The sequence below is a fragment of the Labrus mixtus genome, chromosome 17 (genome assembly GCF_963584025.1).
Source record: "Labrus mixtus chromosome 17, fLabMix1.1, whole genome shotgun sequence".
In the NCBI taxonomy this organism is placed as follows: domain Eukaryota; kingdom Metazoa; phylum Chordata; class Actinopteri; order Labriformes; family Labridae; genus Labrus; species Labrus mixtus.
The window spans coordinates 21,837,045-21,851,289 of record NC_083628.1 but is presented as its reverse complement, the minus strand read 5'-3'; the positions used below and the strand labels follow the sequence as shown (position 1 = coordinate 21,851,289).

At 41.4% G+C, this 14,245-nt stretch overlaps 1 protein-coding gene across 1 annotated transcript; it reads left to right on the top strand.

Moving 5' to 3' along the window:
- Positions 1–875: 875 nt before the first annotated feature.
- tmc2a (transmembrane channel-like 2a) lies at positions 876–14,179 on the top strand. Its single transcript, XM_061061519.1, has 20 exons — positions 876–1,007; positions 2,088–2,126; positions 2,248–2,719; positions 3,777–3,932; positions 4,347–4,437; positions 4,522–4,603; positions 4,692–4,798; positions 4,961–5,059; positions 6,336–6,478; positions 6,775–6,922; positions 7,027–7,215; positions 7,329–7,508; positions 8,197–8,355; positions 8,678–8,806; positions 10,209–10,276; positions 11,105–11,344; positions 11,427–11,552; positions 11,774–11,852; positions 13,458–13,575; positions 13,703–14,179. The coding sequence occupies exons 1-20, from the start codon at positions 971–973 to the stop codon at positions 13,909–13,911; spliced, it is 2,871 nt and encodes a 956-aa protein (XP_060917502.1). The 5' UTR covers positions 876–970; the 3' UTR covers positions 13,912–14,179.
- The last annotated feature ends 66 nt before the right edge of the window (positions 14,180–14,245 follow it).

Genomic DNA, 14,245 nt, shown 5'->3' with positions numbered 1-14,245 from the left:
AAACATATAGATACAGCTGTAAACAAAAAAGGAAAATTGAAGAACTGTGAATATTATTGTATAAATTGTTGAATCTGAACTAAAAACTAAGTTTAAAAAGAAAAGATGGCATCATGTATGCTTTTTTGACATATAAGAGTCATTTCAAGAGCACTTGTAGATGAGCAGTCTTAAAGGGTGAGATCCACGTCTAACCTGTGGGAACTGACTACCGTGTAGGCGTGTAATGGAATCCTTATGGATGTGAAAAAAGATCTCTACTCTATTATTTAATGAGGCTACGAGGTGTTTCTCTTGACGGTTTACAGAAAACAGATAGCTGCTGCCAGCTGGCTGACTGTACGCCTGCTATCATTCTATTGAAAGGTTCAAGCAAATAATATTTCAACTTCAAGGTCATCTAGGGGTATTTACTGTATGCCTCATGAGTCTTTCATAGAGAAACCTAAACCTTCATTAAATCTTTAGGGCGTCTGCGGTCTACGTCGGTGTGTGGGGTTTCCAGTTGCAAGAGGAGTGAGAGTGTTCCTAAACATCGAGATGATGTGGCTCTTTTGGCCATTTTAGAAAAAAAAAAAAAACAGGACCAAAAAGTCAGTCGTGGTTGATTAGAGCTGTATTGTGTGTTTTCTTTTCTTACTGTAATTCCAAGATCAATATGAAACACTGGTGAGACTGTCAGCTGTTTATCTACACCTTTTAAATTATTATGAAATATAAGTGTCACAGCTGAAGGAGGATAAAGCAGCCTCTCTGCTTGATAGTCCAAAGTATTAATTTACTGCACCTTTCCAAGAGCACCTATTGAGAGCAGGTCACATGCAGCAGTCGTCATAGTGACGGCACCATCAGATACCTGAGTTGGGTGCTGGCAAGGAGCCTAGGTAGAGGAGGGCCAACCCACTGAAGAGGTAGACCAGACGAACGCTGCAGAGGACACAGAGGACAGACACTTTTATCATTTTTCAAGATGCCGAGGAAAATTGATGCATCTACTTTGGATGAAGGTGGGTTAAAGACAAGAGGACTAAGAGTTGAATCTGCTTTCACATTATGATGATATAAATTATTGAAATTTTAATGATACATAATCCAGCCTGGTTCAATTCAGAGGATAAAAAATGTTTTATTTTTTCTGTATTAATCAGGAATGTTTTGTTGTTATGAGATAAAATCTTCTTTAATTTCTGTATGAACATAAAGTCATCTTCTATGACTTCTTACTACTGTCAGACTTTAAACTACGGTGCACTTTGGGGTAAAAGTTCTGGACTCAAGTGACATTGCTTGGCCTTTTAACTTAACTAAGCTTAACACACGTGCAGCCATCATCACTGTCTCAGCTTTTCTTTCCACCAGATTCCTATGAGTTGAAATCAAAATAGATTTCTAAGTTTTACCTTACTTAGATACCTTATACAGGCATCTGGTCCAACAATATCAAAATACGTAAATGCTTAAAGTTATTAATAACTCATCCTAATAGTCTTGTAGAGCTTTAGCTCAATGAGCTTCGTTAGTGTGTGCAGCTGCTAACAAGCAAGTTTGCTAGTAAACTAGAATATTGTTTACTTGCATAAATTAATATAGAATACTGTTACCTGGGGTAGTATTTTGCTTTGGCAATTAAAATTAGACATTTCAATGTACAGAGGAATTGTATTCATGTTATTTTAGTCCTGTTCTTTTTTTTTGCATGTTTGTTGTTTTACCAGAAAAAAAGAATGTAATCCAGATCAAATAGGTTGAATGAGCGTTCAGCTAACATTTCCCTCACTAGATCAACAGTGTGGCTGATTGAAATTGAGACAAGTTGAAGTGTTCTGACTTAATAATGACTTTCCTTTTCAATTTGCAAACTTATACCAATGTGTTTGATATGTTTTCTATTAGAGGACAATTTAGATAGATTTTAGATAGATGAATTGTTCCGGTTAAATTGGATGCGTTACATTTCCGTCTCTATCTGTCTGTCTGTCTGTCTGCCTGCCTGCCTGCCTGCCTGCCTACCTGCCTGCCTGCCTGTCTGTCTGTCTGTCTGTCTGTGGAGCTGATGGTGTTTGTGTTGTTTTTCTGTTCCTCCTCAGTTGGGATAGAGGTGGACGGGGACTTGACTGACAGTGATGGTGAGTGAATAATAACAGAATGTCGAAGTAACTGATGAAATACTTTCAGTCCAGAATCTAATCTAGTAACTGAAATATCAACTTTGATTTGTCTTGTGTGTTAAATCTCATCTTAATATAGACGGTGCCACGCAGAGGAGACCAAACAGAAGGCAGGCAGCCGGCAGAGGAGGCGCAAGGGCAAGAGGACGGGGTAAAAAACCAGCCAGCGATGATGATGATGAGGAGGAGGAGGACGAAGATGACGCTCCCAAGAGACGCAGGGGAGCAAACAATAAAAAGCCAACCAAAAAACGTGGCGGTGGGGATGATGGTGATGATGACAGTGAGGATGAAGCTCCGAAGAAGAAACGAGGAGGGGCGGCCAACAAGAAGCGAGGAGGAAAAGGAAAAGCCCAGGACAGTGATGAGGAGGACAGTGACGCGGGGAAGGGAAAGAGGGGAAAGAAAGGAGGAGGAAAGAAAGGAGGGAAGGAGGAGGAGGACAGTAAGGGTAAGAAGGGGGACGCCAAAGGAAAGGACAAAGGGAAAGACAAGGGGAAAGACAAGGACAATGACAAGGACAAGAAAAAGAAGAAGAAGAAGGATGACAGGTAGGCCATGAAGAAGTCAAACTAATAAGACTGTGACTTCAAAATGAAGCCCTGCTAACTGGAGGTCGCAGGGCTCATTAAACACCACGACTTGTAACAAATCTGCTCTACTAAGAACAGTGTCCATTCTGGAGTCTGTTGGGGCCCGAGGCAAAAATTGACAGGGAGCCCCTACAGACAGCATTTGTCCCCATTATGTAATAAATAATCTGACACCAAACACATTTTTTTAAGCAGAAGTTATGTTATAAAAGTGTCTCTCCCCCGTATTGAGGGCTAGACGGGCATCATGTGAGTGAGTGTTGTCACACAATATCACAGGGGGGTTTCCAACTGTCATTGCAAACTTTGCACTGCTGTGGTTTAAAGTGTATCAGCTCTTGGGGGCCCCCTACTGGCCTGGGACCCCAAGCAGTTGCCTGCCTTGCCTGTTGACAAGCAGCGCCTCTGACCAAGAAGCATTTATAGGAACAAACATTTTGACACAAGTTTTTTCAACCTTTGGAGAGCAGTTTCTTCAGGGCAGCCTTCCTTACAGACTTCATCATATATATTTTGGTCTTTGAATTGCCCTACAAACAAGCCAGCTCACTCCACTAAATGGAAAGATTTAACCTTCTATGAAGCATGAACGTGCTTTGAAAGTTGCATTGAGTTAATATTTAAATCATTAATTTAATATTTTAGGGGAATAAGTAGAAGTTTTTTTGAAAAATATCAGAAATTTGAAAACAGCCTCAGCTTGTTTTTATGCTTAATAGCAAATATTTGCACGCCACGATGCTTCACTAGGAAAGTGAATATGATAAACAACTTCACCTTCATGCTATTGTCTTCATCGTCTACTCTTTAATAGTTATGGTTTATAGCAGTATATTAACCAGTTAATCTTCAAGAATCCCTACATTCTGCTTTACTATGCTGTTCATCACCTTGCAGCCTCTGTTTTATTTCCTAGGTGCCCCTCAGCCTTAAGGGGGGACATTCTCATTACAATGTGTCTGTTGGAGTAGGTATCCATCATTTGATCTGTCTCCATCTTCCCTTCCTCCTCCAGTTCCTCTGATTCAAACACGAACTCTGACGAAGAGGAGGAGTCCCTGTCAGAGGGCGAGATGGCCGCGCTGATGGAGGAGGTGGAGGAGAAGAAGAAACTGATCGCCACCATCAGAAACAAGCCATGGAGGATGAAGAGGAGGCTCTTCCACTTAAAGTAACTTCTTACAGCTTTTGTTTTTGGTTTCCAATTTCAGAGAATAATTCTTTAGCCCAACCCAGAATCACAGAGCAATATTTCAAGCTTTTAAGGCAAATATTAGGTGTATAATATAATATCAGGTTTGAAATGATCTGATGATGAACTAGTAACTTAAAGGTCTCACACACAGTGATGCACAGCACGCTGCAAACTGCCACATTTTATACCGCAGAGATTCCTAAGAGAGTCATACCTGAAAGGCATTATGAGATATGATGTTACAGAAACATCACTCACACATAGAGGAGCTTTAACATTAAGTTGATATTTGTCTTAAGACTGCTGTCTGTATGATGTGTAGCTGTAAAGCAGTGTGGATGAACCTCAATGCAGCTCTTCAGTCTGACATGAAGTCTTGTTCCTTCACAGAGAGGCTCAGCAGTTTGTGGATAAGTTTGAAGGAGCTCTGGGCAAAGGAAAAGGCAGGAAGTGGTACGCTTACAAAGTGATGATGACAAAGGTTAGCATCAGAACTCAAACTGTCTTATATTTCGTTTTTACACATCGTGTATGCCCACTGTGATTCACTTTCTTTGAATCTCAGAAATGGATCAAGTTCCAGAGGGATTTTGAGAACTTCAGAACGGCCTGCATCCCCTGGGAGAGGAAGATCAAAGAGGTTGAAAGTAGGTTGTCTTTTTGTGTGTGCGGTGCAGCCAAACAGCTTCTCCAAGTGGACAAAGAGTTAAAAAAAAATCCTCTGTATGTCCTCAGGTCACTTTGGATCATCTGTGGCATCTTACTTTATCTTTCTGCGCTGGATGTACGGCATGAACCTGGTCCTGTTTGGTTTCACCTTTGGACTCGTGGTTATGCCTGAGGTGAAATGATGTGCTCCTGCTTCTGAATTAAAAAGCTGTCGAAAAAAATCTACTGGCATAGAACTTCAAAAACAATTTACCAATACACTGGATGTATTTGTGTTACCTTTAATTATTTAAAGAACGTTTATTGCAAATAGATGTTCTGTATATCATTTCCAGGTTCTGATGGGTCTTCCATACGGGTCGATTCCCAGGAAGACCGTACCCAGAGCAGAACAGGACACGGCTCAGGACTACTCTGTGCTCATGGACTTCAATGTGAGTCTATGAGAAAGGTCAAAGATTAGATCATGTGTTCTAGTTCTTATTTATCAAGTCATTCCCTGCTTTAAATATATTAGTAGTAAGTATATATACAAATACAAAGAATCTGTCTTGGTCATTTGGTGTTTTTTCAGTCAGAAAGCTCACGTTTGCATTAGTTTGAAATATTTTTCAGAACATAGTTTGTGTTTTGGGTCCAGGCTCCGACCTCATCACTCCTCGCAGTGTAATTAACATGCAGAAACTTGAGGAGTGATGAGCTGCCCCAGTTGGAGCATACAGGTGGATGTGGTGGTCGGGCTGAGCAAGAGAGAAAGAGTGCAGTACTGGTGCAGGTCAGAGTCTGTAATGAAAGAGCAGAGAAAATCTTACATCTTAAACAGACGGCTAATTGGAAGGAGGTGCTGTCAGGTGATAGTGGATAATGACACATGTCAAGAGTGAAATCAGCACAGCTCGACTCCCTGAACTAGCTCTCAGGCGATCCCTTAAATAATAAAAACTATTTGAATTTGAAAGAATATTGCACAAAGTATATACACTATGTGAATTTAGAGTGCAGCTTAAAAAGAAGGCTTGCAGAAGCCGAGCACTTCAAATACTAGTCGACTACACATTGGGCAAAATAAAGAAAAGCAGATCACATAACAAACGGTGAAAACAATTAAATTCTGTATAAGTCATTTCACCTGAGAGAGAAATCCAGATTAACAGTAATGACATAGTTTAACTTCTTTTGGAAAGAGTTAGCTAACTTTTTCTTTAAATGTAATAATCATTCCTTTTTTTAAGATGTCAGACATTTTCTTTGGGCCTTTTTGCCTTTATTGGATAGGACAGCTGAAGAGAGACAGGAAATGCTTTTTAAGAGAGAAAGGGGGTCTAATGCAGCAAAGGGCCTAGTGTGGATCTAAACCCACAGCCGCTACAAAGAGGACTCCAGCCTCCTCATTTGGGGTGCATGTTGTACCACTAGGCTATCGGCGCTCCCAAGATTTCATACTTATTGATTGAACCTTATTTTTATTATTGTGCAGACAAAAGTGAAGATTTTCCTCTTTGTTTTAAATCACAGCGTGCACAATGTGTTTTCACTTCTGATATTGTTAAAGCTGTCAGTCACAACAACAAGAGGGCACAAATCAGGACTTCATAGTTCAGCTCAGTTCTTTGGTTTCTAGTAAGATGTGATGCAGTTTACATGTCGTTTCATAAGAAACTCACTTCATGTGTTGTAAAAAGAAAATGACGACAGCTCCTCTATTCTCAGGGCTACTGCAAATATTCCGTCCTTTTCTACGGATATTACAACAACCAGAGGACCATCGGCCTGCTGCAGTTCAGGCTGCCTTTGTCCTACCTCATGGTCGGGATCGGCTCCTTCGGCTACAGCCTGATGGTGGTTATTCGCACGTGAGTCTGCAGCGGCGTCCAATGAAGGCGCTTCATATGGACTGTCACAGGAATATCATTAAGTACCAGTTTTGATTGTTTGAATGATTCAAGAGTTCAGAAAAAAAGATGTTGTTAAATAGATCTGATTTAATTTTACTCAAAAAATGTGACTTAAAATCAAAACACTGGGACAGCAGAAAAGATGAAACAATCTGTTATATGTTCAAAATGATGGAAAATATGGTTAGTGATGAAAATACAAAAATGACCTTTAAGCATTTTCTGCCCACAAAGAAGTCTGTTTTGTTCTTCAGAATGGCCAAGAACGCTGATGTGGGCGGTGGAGACGGAGAGGAGGGAGAGTTCACATTCGCCTGGAAGATGTTCACCAGCTGGGATTACCTCATAGGAAACGCAGAGACTGCCGACAACAAGTACGCCTCCATCACCACCAGCTTCAAGGTAAACATGGCAACCACAGGCAACAAGAACATAAATGTCTCTGGCAATGTTTTTTACTGACTGTAAATCTCTCTTTCCCCGCTCCCCCTTTTTGACAAGAACAGGAGTCCATCGTGGACGAGCAGGAGAACCAGAAGGATGAAAACATCCACCTGCGGAGGTTCCTACGAGTCCTGGCTAACGTCCTCATCACCTGCAGCCTCGGCGGCAGTGGATACCTCATCTACTTTGTGGTGAAGAGGTCTCAAGAGTTCGCCAACAGGGACGACCTCAGCTGGTACGAGAAGAACGAGGTAATGACCCTCAGATTGTTACAGGAGATCTGTGTCACTCATCAGGCCTTTATTGTGTCTTGAAAGGAAATTATATCATAAAAGTTATTTTTAATTTGGACTCTTGTGGACAGCTGGAGCTCATCATGTCTCTGCTGGGTCTGGTGTGTCCTCCTCTGTTTGAGACCTTCGCTGAGCTGGAGGACTACCATCCTCGAATCGCCCTCAAGTGGCAGCTCGGGCGCATCTTCGCCCTCTTCCTGGGAAACCTGTACACCTTCCTGTTCGCCCTGTTTGATGAGGTTAATACAAAGGTATGGAAGTAGTTTATATGACACGCAGAGAGATTTCTAACGGTGACACAGCCTCTACAGAAGCTTTCAATGATGACATAGCCCTTCAGACAATCCTGGCTCAACATTGATCTTCTTAACGTCTCATAAAAGCTGCCTTGGTGTCAGTTTGGATCTACTTATTGCATCTGAATTGATCTGAAAAAAGATTTGATGATTCGATTAGTTAATGTGTCCGCCAAGTCAGCACATTAATGAGTCTTTAGATTTACAAATATTCAGATCTTTTTTCAGAGCGCTGAGTCTCCCCCTGCTGGCCATTAGAAGGAATGCAGGTTTTAATGTAATTCTGCAATCTGATTAATCAACCTTTTTTATTTACAGTCAGTGGCTTTAGTCCTTAATAAGATATGTAAAGTCAAAAAATGTGAGATTTGTGAACAGGATATAAACTAGATTTAAAGTTTTCCAGTTTTGTGACCCCAAGTTGTCAAAACTTTTCTAGCTACACTTTAAGCCACTAGGGGTCTGAAGCAAACCAACACACATAACCCTTCAACTTCATCATCTGCAGTCTTTAAAAAAAACAACATGTGTATGTCTCAAAGAGTTCTTTTGTGGCTCTCTTTCACACTGCTCTACTTTGAATGTTTTACTTTTGTTTAATAGAAATTCCATGTTGATTGATTCTCTTGTTTGCGACTCGCAGCTGGAAGAAGAACAGTCCATTAAGAACGCCTCCATCTGGGCCATGAAGGAATATTACGCCAACTTCACGGTTATGATCAACGACACATTGGTAACCCCGCCGCCCATGCCCCCCGCTGACGTCATCAGAGGACCATGCTGGGAGACTGCTGTCGGCATAGTAATGAACAGAAAACTCACTTTTATTTCTTATTCAGACCCAGAAGTAACACTGTTAAATATTAACAAATGGTTCACTTACATTTTCTATCAGTATGTACACTAGCAAGTTGTTATAGGATTATTTGTATAAAAGCCTTTCAAATAATGTAATTAACTCATTTTCAAAACATCCATTTCAGTTTTGTCTTCTTTATTTTTTCTCAATACAAAATATCCTTGTTGTGTTTACAAATGACTTCAAGTTGTTCTGAGAGCAAAAATATCACCCTTCCTAAATGATTATACATCTTATTTGTTTGTGTGTGTTGTTGTTGCTGTAGGAGTTTGTGAAGCTGACCGTGTCGGACATCCAGGTCACCTACCTGACCATCCTGATCGGTGACTTTGCCCGAGCGGTCATCGTTCGCTTCCTCAACTACTGCTGGTGTTGGGACCTGGAGGCTGGATTTGTGAGTGTGTCCGAAGCATCATGTGACTCAGTTTTTATTTAAACAGTCATTTTAATAGAACAGTATGTTGTTCAGAACAGCTCCACTATTTCTGTCTGCATCGTGAGACAAAAGTGTCCGGACCCTTTTCAAACATACATAGACATAGACAAGACAGAAGGCATTGTGTAAATTGTTATAACACACGTACCATGTCACAGATGCCCCGAGTTTTGAGGGAGCATGCAATTGGCTTGCTGACTAAAAGAATGTCCATCAGACCGTGAATTTAATGTTTATTTCTCTTCCATAAGCTCTTCCAAAGTCGTCTCAGAGAATTTATATTAGATCCTACCGGCCTCACAACAGCAGACCTCGTGTAGCAAAGCCAGCCCAGGACCTCCATATCCGGCATCTTCACCTGCAAGATTATCTGAGACCAGCCACCTGGACGGCTGATGAAACAATGGATTTATATAACCAAAGAGTCTCTGCACCAACTGTCAGAAACAGTCTAAGGGAAGCTCATCTGCTTTTTCTTCGTCCTCACCAGGGTCTTGACTTGACTTTGTTATTTCTCACCTTTGATGGCATCTGGCATTTTGGAGAATGTACTCTTCCCTGATGAATCTTTGTTTCCACTGTACTGGGCAGACAGGGGTTGTGGTATGGACAGGCATACACTATGGACAACGAACACAGATGCATTTTGAAAGCACAGAGATACTATGAAGAGACCCATTGTTGATTCATCCACCACCATCCCCTCATGTTGCAGCACGGTAAAGCCCGGCAAGGATCTGTACACAATTCCTAGAATCTGAAAACATCCCAGTTCTTGAATGGCCTGCATACTCACAGGACATGTCACCTGCTGAGCTCGTTTGGGATGCTGTTGATGCGGCTTTCACAACATTATGTTTCAGGTCATGCCAATATCCAGAAACTTTGCACACTGAAGAGGAGTGAAACAACAGTCACCATGTCACAACCAACAACCTGATCAGCTGTATGAGAAGGAGATGTGTTGTGAGGAAAGTGATGGTGACTTTTCAGATAAAACTGCACATTTTAGAGTGGCCTGTTTTTGTTTCCAGCCTAAGGCACACCTGTGCAATAATCATACTTTCTAATCAGCACCAAACCCCTGTCAGGTGGATGGATTTGAATTTGGGATGAATATGCATTCTGTGTACAAAGAAATAGTCTTAGGTCTCTGATTTCAACTCGTGAAAATTGGAGCAGAAACAAAAGTGTTTATATTTTTGTTCAGTGTAATTCCAGTCACATTAATCCGGGGTGTCTGTTCTTTTGGGTTGATAAATAAATATTATCATGCTTAGGTGCTAAACTAAGATGGTACATTTGTGAATTTCTGAAACATGTGTTTAAGTGAGTAATCATTTTGTCTGTTGACTTTCAGCCGTCGTATGGAGAGTTTGACATCAGTGGAAATGTACTTGGATTGGTCTTTAATCAAGGGATGATCTGGTATGAGCTTTTGTTTTTATACATCAACCACACACGATCAGTTTTCATTGTGTACCTCTGTGTGATTGTACTCTGACGTTTACATTCATGGGTGTGTGCTGCTGTGTGTATCAAGTATCACTGAGTGTATAAATTATATCAGTGTCATCTATACTGTCTGTGTTTGGGCTTCAGGATGCAAGGACATCACTCAGTATTGACAGCACGTGAAATGTGTGATATGAGTCTTTATGTTGTAGGTGGGTGTTGCCCTTTGGTGTTCACCTAATAAAGATCCCAAAACTATAGTTAGAAATCCAGCATTTGATTGTTTTAGTTTTTCAGATTGTATCCCTTTCTCATCTGTCTTCTTAATTTCCTCAAATTTGAAATGTTTAATACTTAAAGCAATTGTAAAAAAATGTTGTGATCGTGTGATGGTGAGTGGAGATGTGTTGGAGGTGTGTCGCTGGAGGAGAGCGGAGGCTTCAGAATAGCCGAGGTGTCTCCAAACAGCAGTTTGATGCTGATGCTCAAGGGCGCCATCTACTGGATCAGAAAGGCGCACATTCTTCTTTAAAAAATGTTCCATGCCAGTGCTTCATTGTGAGTTACACGTTGGACATTCGAACCAAAGAGGGATGAGAATTTACAGCGGTTTCCAAAATCTACAAATACCAGAAAGTTCCTCACAGGAGGTTTAAAAGAGGAGTGCTCATATCTTAGTGTAGAATTTGACCACTGTCACGTAAATATAGTATTAAAAGCATTTCAAAAGGAAAGTTTCCATGTTTTGTTCTTTGTTACTCATCATATGACCACACTGCATGATGTCATGTTGTGTTTCAGGATGGGTGCATTTTACGCTCCGGGTCTGGTCGGCATCAACCTGCTCCGCCTCCTCAGCTCCATGTACTATCAGTGCTGGGCTGTCATGGCCACAAACGTCCCCCACGAGAGAGTCTTCAAGGCCTCCAAGTCCAACAACTTCTACATGGGTCTGCTGCTCCTCATCCTCTTCCTCAGTCTGTTACCTGTGGTCTATACCATCATGACGCTGCCGCCTTCGTTCGACTGCGGACCCTTCAGGTAACAATCAGACATAAACCTTGAAGGGTAAGAAGCTTAAAAAACAAAAAGGAAAGCATACTGACGCTGCTGATGTTTGCAGTGGGAAGGTGAAGATGTTTGATGTGATCATGGAGACGATCGATCTGGACCTGCCGGCTTTCCTGGGGACGCTGTTCAGCTACGCAGCCAACCCGGGCCTCATCATACCGGCTGTGCTGCTCATGGTGTAAGTGTGGAGGAGATTCTCACGCTCACACAATCACTGCCTTATTTACCAATGAATGCGTCCACTTGCAAAGACGCAAACGCAAGTGAATGATCACACTGGTTGTTGTTGTTGTTGTTGTCGTTGTGGTGGTGGTAGAGTGTGAGTCTAAAAAAAGATGCAAAACTTTGTTGCATTAGAAGCTACTGAAAAACCACAAATCCTGTCATCCTCCTCTCCAGACTTGCCATCTACTATCTGAACTCAGTGTCTGAGGCCTACAAGAACTCCAACACGGAGCTGAAGAAGAAGATGCAGATGGTAAGTGAAGAAAGGAGGTAACATTAGTGTAAACCATACCTTCATCATATACTCGAGCAAGATGCTACAATAGAACTAAAAGCAGTCTACAGGATTCAGAAACTTATTAAGCAAAAACCAAACAAAATAAGTGAAATGACAATCTCAGCTGTATTATTGGTGAATATTTGCACAAGAAATGCAAAGCCAAGAAGGCTTACACAGTAAACATTTACCTGCAGTAAACACCAGCATGTTCAAGTGATTTTGAGCATGTGAACATGCTGATGTATGACTGAGGCTAAGGCTGAATCCAAAAGTCTTCCCTCAGTGTAAAGCATCAGTAGGACAAACTGTGAGGTGTTTACTGTCATCATGTCATCCTTAAGTCTGCAGAGGGCGTCAGAGTTCATGGCTTCTTATATAGAGGCCTGAAGACGGCAAAAATATAATTTTGGATTTTCTCTGTAGCTGATACTTCTGCATAGTTAGGTGAAGTAGTTGTTCTTTAATGTCAATAAAAAGTTATTTTAGGTTTATTTTTGTTCGATTAGGAAAACTACAGCGTCCATAGTTATCGCAATAGATTGTCAGAGAAATGCAGAGAAAGTCTGCCTGCGCTCTTTGAGGATTGGATCAAGTGGGGGTCTTAAGAGTCCTCAGTACTTGCAGATTTATCTTAAAGGTCACATGCAAAGTCTGCAGGTCTGCAGATCAGTAAAGTCTGGACATTTGAACTCAGCCTGATCAAAGCCTCTTTTTGCTGTTTCGTACACATTCTTGTACAGTTCTGCAGCAGCTTTCACAGTTTTTGGTTAGAAAGGAAAATGTCCTGCGACTTTCTCTGCTTTTTATGTAATCAAATAAGAGGAAAGGAGAAACACATACTAAAGCCTCATGTTTGTACTGGGAAACATGTTCTTTCATTTCCATTAACACACACACTGTAGTTTATTTGGAATCAATCACACACACACATGCAAGCATGCACACCCACCCTCACACACACACAGACACATAATGTTCTTCTGTTGTAAATTCTCACCCGAGCACATTAAACATATTAATCAGCCACTAAAAATAGTCTGCCGTTAACAAAAGGATCCATTTGTTTTTTTTAATTACCAAACCCACTGAAACCTACTTAATTGTGACCAACAATTACACACATGCCTTCAACAGAAGCGAAAGGCTTAGGGCGAAGTGTTACTGTCATCTTAGAGATCAGACAGTGTTGATAGAGACTTGAAAATTGTTAGTTTTGCTCTTTTCGAAGTATTTTGGTAACAAAAACAAAACTATACAACAGCCATATCCTTAAGTCTTCTTCTTGCAGAATCTTTAACGAGAGTCAAACTTCTTCCCCTTCTGCAGCATACCTATGTAATGAACAACACATGTCTGGCCCTTCTTTGGAAATGTTCTTCCATCACCGGGAGATATAGTCTCGACTTCCACACCCATGGTTGTGCTACTGCAAAGATCAGCTCTGAAACATGCAGCCTATGGAGTCGATTTGACAGCCAGTGTACAACCCCTCCACTCTTCCTCCACTGTCTTCTCTTTCTTACTTAATCTCTTATTTTGCATCATCTCATCCGCCTCTCTCCTGGTCCGTCTGTCCAGGCTCGAGACGAAGAGAAAAACCGCAGGAACAACACAGACAGCACCAACCAGGTCATGAAAGACCTGGAGGACCTGCTGCCGAACCGGTCTCTGGCGCCTCCTGCTCCCCCTGAGCCTGGTTAGTAAACTCCTGATTGGTTGTCTAATTAGATCATTGATCAGTTTTCTTGTACGGGTTAAAGAATCATCTACTTATATTAAATATATACTGGAACGCTAATCCACCACGCTCCCTGTCCAAACAGTAAAGAAACCAGAGCCAGAAGCAAAGCCAACAAAAACCAAGCCGGGATCAGCAGGTAAAGGTGTGAACCTGCAGAAAGATGTGGCTCTGGCATCCCCCAACCCCAACGCTCGAGGACCCGTGAGGCAGCCCCCCGGCCCTAGAGGACCTGGACCTGGTCCTGGAGCTGGACCGGGACGAGGCCGTGGGAGAGGGCCCCCTCCGAGATAACAGAGTGAGAAATCTCCTTTCATTTCACAGCAGGTGAATTATATTATATATTAAAATAAATGTCCTCTTATTTACTGAAATCAGAAAGTACTGAAAGTCCCCTGAAGACAGTTTTTGTAATTGAAAGATGTATGAATTGTAACTTACTGTTTGGCAACACGGTGCAGTGAAAATAAGACAGATGTGCTTTTTTTTGTTTGTTTTCTTCTTACATTCACTTTGTAATTCACGGTATGATTCTGACTTTGCAATAAAGTTTATAACACATCTTTGTCGTAGCTAAGTCTACATCTTTTTATTCTCAGCTGCTGAGATCAGCAGCTAGTTTCTTTTG